Below are 2,567 nucleotides of genomic sequence, written 5' to 3' on the forward strand. Positions count from 1 at the left end.
GCAAAAATATGAAGTTGATCACTTCCAACAACCTACTTTAAGTATTTTTAAGTGTGATTTTTGTTTTGTTTGTTTGTTTTGTCCATTTTAATTTCCAAGGATTTCTACATGAACATATTTTTCTCTGCTTGTGTCTGGGTCTTTATGCAAATATCTGGTGTAAAGCAGCTTTTCAAAAAATCTCTGTGCTGTTCTTTCACCCAGGTCCACAACTGTTTATCTATGGGTGTTGCTGTTGGCTTGGGGAAGGTGAAACTCTTTCATGTCCAGAAGCCTTGCATTGGTGTTCTAATAAACAAGGACCTTGCCACTGGCTACAGCTCTGGTCTCCACCAGCATTTCACAGAGGTGTCAGGAGGAAATGGTTGGTTGGGGGAGTTTTCAATTTCCCAAAATGATTCCATGGGCTTCATGAAGTGGCTAAAGAGCCTGAAAGAACATCCAGATGTTGTTTCGTACTCCCTTCGACCTCTCTATCAGCTCGTGCCAAACAAGCTTCAAAAGAAAGCGGTGAAAGCTGCTATTGAGCAGTATTTGAAAGAAAATGCTGTGAAGAAATCACCGCAAGAGCCACACTGTGAGGGATCTACTCCTGATTTGTCCTCTAATTGCTGCCCTCTGCACGCCTCAAGGGGAACTCTATCAGTGACCATTGTTCGAGGCTGGGATCTCAAAGGAGATCCAGTTGGACAAACAGAAAGGTGGGTTGATGCAAAGGTAAAAAACAAAGACCTTATGGAACCTGATGAGCACACCTTTTATATGGCTCCTCTTTGTTCACAGCTATGCCAGGATGTACTATGGTTCCTTAAACCGCAAGACCCAAATCATCGTATCCGATAATCCTCAGTGGAACGCTGAGTTTAATTTGGGCAAGGTCAGTAAACATTATCATCACAGATTAGCTGAAAAAGCTCAACAACAGACACACTGATACATTTACGCTGCTGATGCAGCAGAATTCATAGATCTAATACCAGCATCTATTTTTACAAAAATAGACATTCATTTACCGGCAGTGAGGATAATTGGGTTTTTATGCATCAGTCTAGAGAGAAAGCTGATCTATTCTTTGGTGCCATCAAAACTATTTGTTAGCAAACATTTGATATTGGGTCAAATGTCATTTAATATCAGAAATGCATTGTAGTTTCAATTTCAACTAGATGATGTTAAGTTATTGATCATGAACTAATTTGTCCTTCAACTTGTTGCTCACATGAACCAGCAGCCACAATGACAAGAAAAGAGCACCTCCCTTTAGGCCCGACTCGTTCTTGTTTCGGTTCTCAGAACCAACCTGGGTGTCTGTGGACATGCGGCTCCCACACTCACTGCTCTGCTTAACCTGTTGTTGAGACAGGAAGTGCTGACCCTCTCTTATTGCTTTTACAAATAAATCATGAGCATAAAAACTTGGCTTTCCAAACTGAACAAAATGAACCTTCAATGTCAAACTAAAAACTTTTTTCCCAATTGTTTTCTCTGTCCTACTGATTGTTTATTTTTTATTTTTAAAAACCTGTTTGAAATAAATAAATCAAATAAGACAAATCAAAGTATAAAATGATATGTAATGCAGACAAACTGCATATTCTGAACTTGGGGAATGGACAATCAACTCCATTTCTAGATCCAAGCCAGGCTGCAGACTCTTTATGTTTTGGGATACTGGGTCAGCACCTGCATGAAAAAGTATTTGGTTTTACTTGAATAGACCATGCACATTTCATGGTGTTTATGGTCGAGTACAAATAAAAGTAAAAGCAGAAAAAAATCAGAAAATATTTGAACAGAAACCATTTTACACATATATTGTGTAAACAGACACAGCCTAGCTGATGTATTTCATATCTTGTGCTGTTGTGTTTTGGCTAACATTACTCTGCATTTATCAACTTTAAAACTGTTCAATACAGTTTTATTTTCTATATCACCTAAATAATTTGACTTTGAATGAGAAAATATGCATCTGAATGATCCTCCATTCAAATTTTCTCATGAAGGTTGACACAAGCCTGGAATTGAAGATCGAAGTTTGGGATGAAGACTGGATCCATGACGACCTTCTCGGAAAGTGCGTGAAGTACCTGAGCCCTGGCACTCACACTTTCACGTGCAAAGCAAAAAGAGGAGGCATTGAGGTTAAATACACGGTGACCTGTGACCCGTATCTGACTGGAGAAAAGTGCAGTCGTTATAAACCATCTCCTTTGTGACAAGAGATTGGTGAATTTTGGGAATGAAAGCATTTCAATTCATCATGTAACATTAACTCACTAAATCTGATAGAAAGTCACAATTTGTACTTAATCACTTAACTTTGTTAAAGACCTATCTAAATGTGTATTTATCACACAATGAAAAAATGTTAAGATTCTGTGTAACATTTAATCACAAGAAATAACTATGCTTTAATATATACAACCAGAAATTGTGTTCCCTTTAATGACAATAAAAATTTTGAAACTGCTACAAGTTGTTGACTTCATATATTTTTGAAAAACCTTGTATTAGTTATATGAACTATGTTTTATATCCTACCTTTGAGGAAACAGATTGTTATT

At 37.4% G+C, this 2,567-nt stretch overlaps 1 protein-coding gene across 1 annotated transcript; it reads left to right on the forward strand.

The window, feature by feature from the left end:
- The first annotated feature begins 6 nt into the window (after positions 1-6).
- Positions 7-2,472, forward strand: LOC106944131 (perforin-1-like). Its single transcript, XM_015027371.1, has 3 exons — positions 7-701; positions 784-877; positions 2,007-2,472. Exons 1-3 carry the CDS (start codon positions 109-111, stop codon positions 2,217-2,219), a joined length of 900 nt encoding a protein of 299 aa, XP_014882857.1. The 5' UTR covers positions 7-108; the 3' UTR covers positions 2,220-2,472.
- Positions 2,473-2,567: the final 95 nt, after the last annotated feature.

The sequence above is a fragment of the Poecilia latipinna genome, unplaced genomic scaffold, assembly GCF_001443285.1.
Source record: "Poecilia latipinna isolate Pla-1442-1.1 unplaced genomic scaffold, P_latipinna-1.0 Scaffold7012, whole genome shotgun sequence".
In the NCBI taxonomy this organism is placed as follows: Eukaryota; Metazoa; Chordata; class Actinopteri; order Cyprinodontiformes; family Poeciliidae; genus Poecilia; species Poecilia latipinna.

Bases quoted from the DNA above. Each gene is read 5' to 3' on its own strand.
- LOC106944131 (XM_015027371.1), top strand. From the start codon at position 109: ATGAACATATTTTTCTCTGCTTGTGTCTGGGTCTTTATGCAAATATCT. The intron at 702-783 runs GTGGGTTGATGC...CTTTGTTCACAG, and splicing joins CCAGTTGGACAAACAGAAAG to CTATGCCAGGATGTACTATG. The intron at 878-2,006 runs GTCAGTAAACAT...TTTCTCATGAAG, and splicing joins CTGAGTTTAATTTGGGCAAG to GTTGACACAAGCCTGGAATT.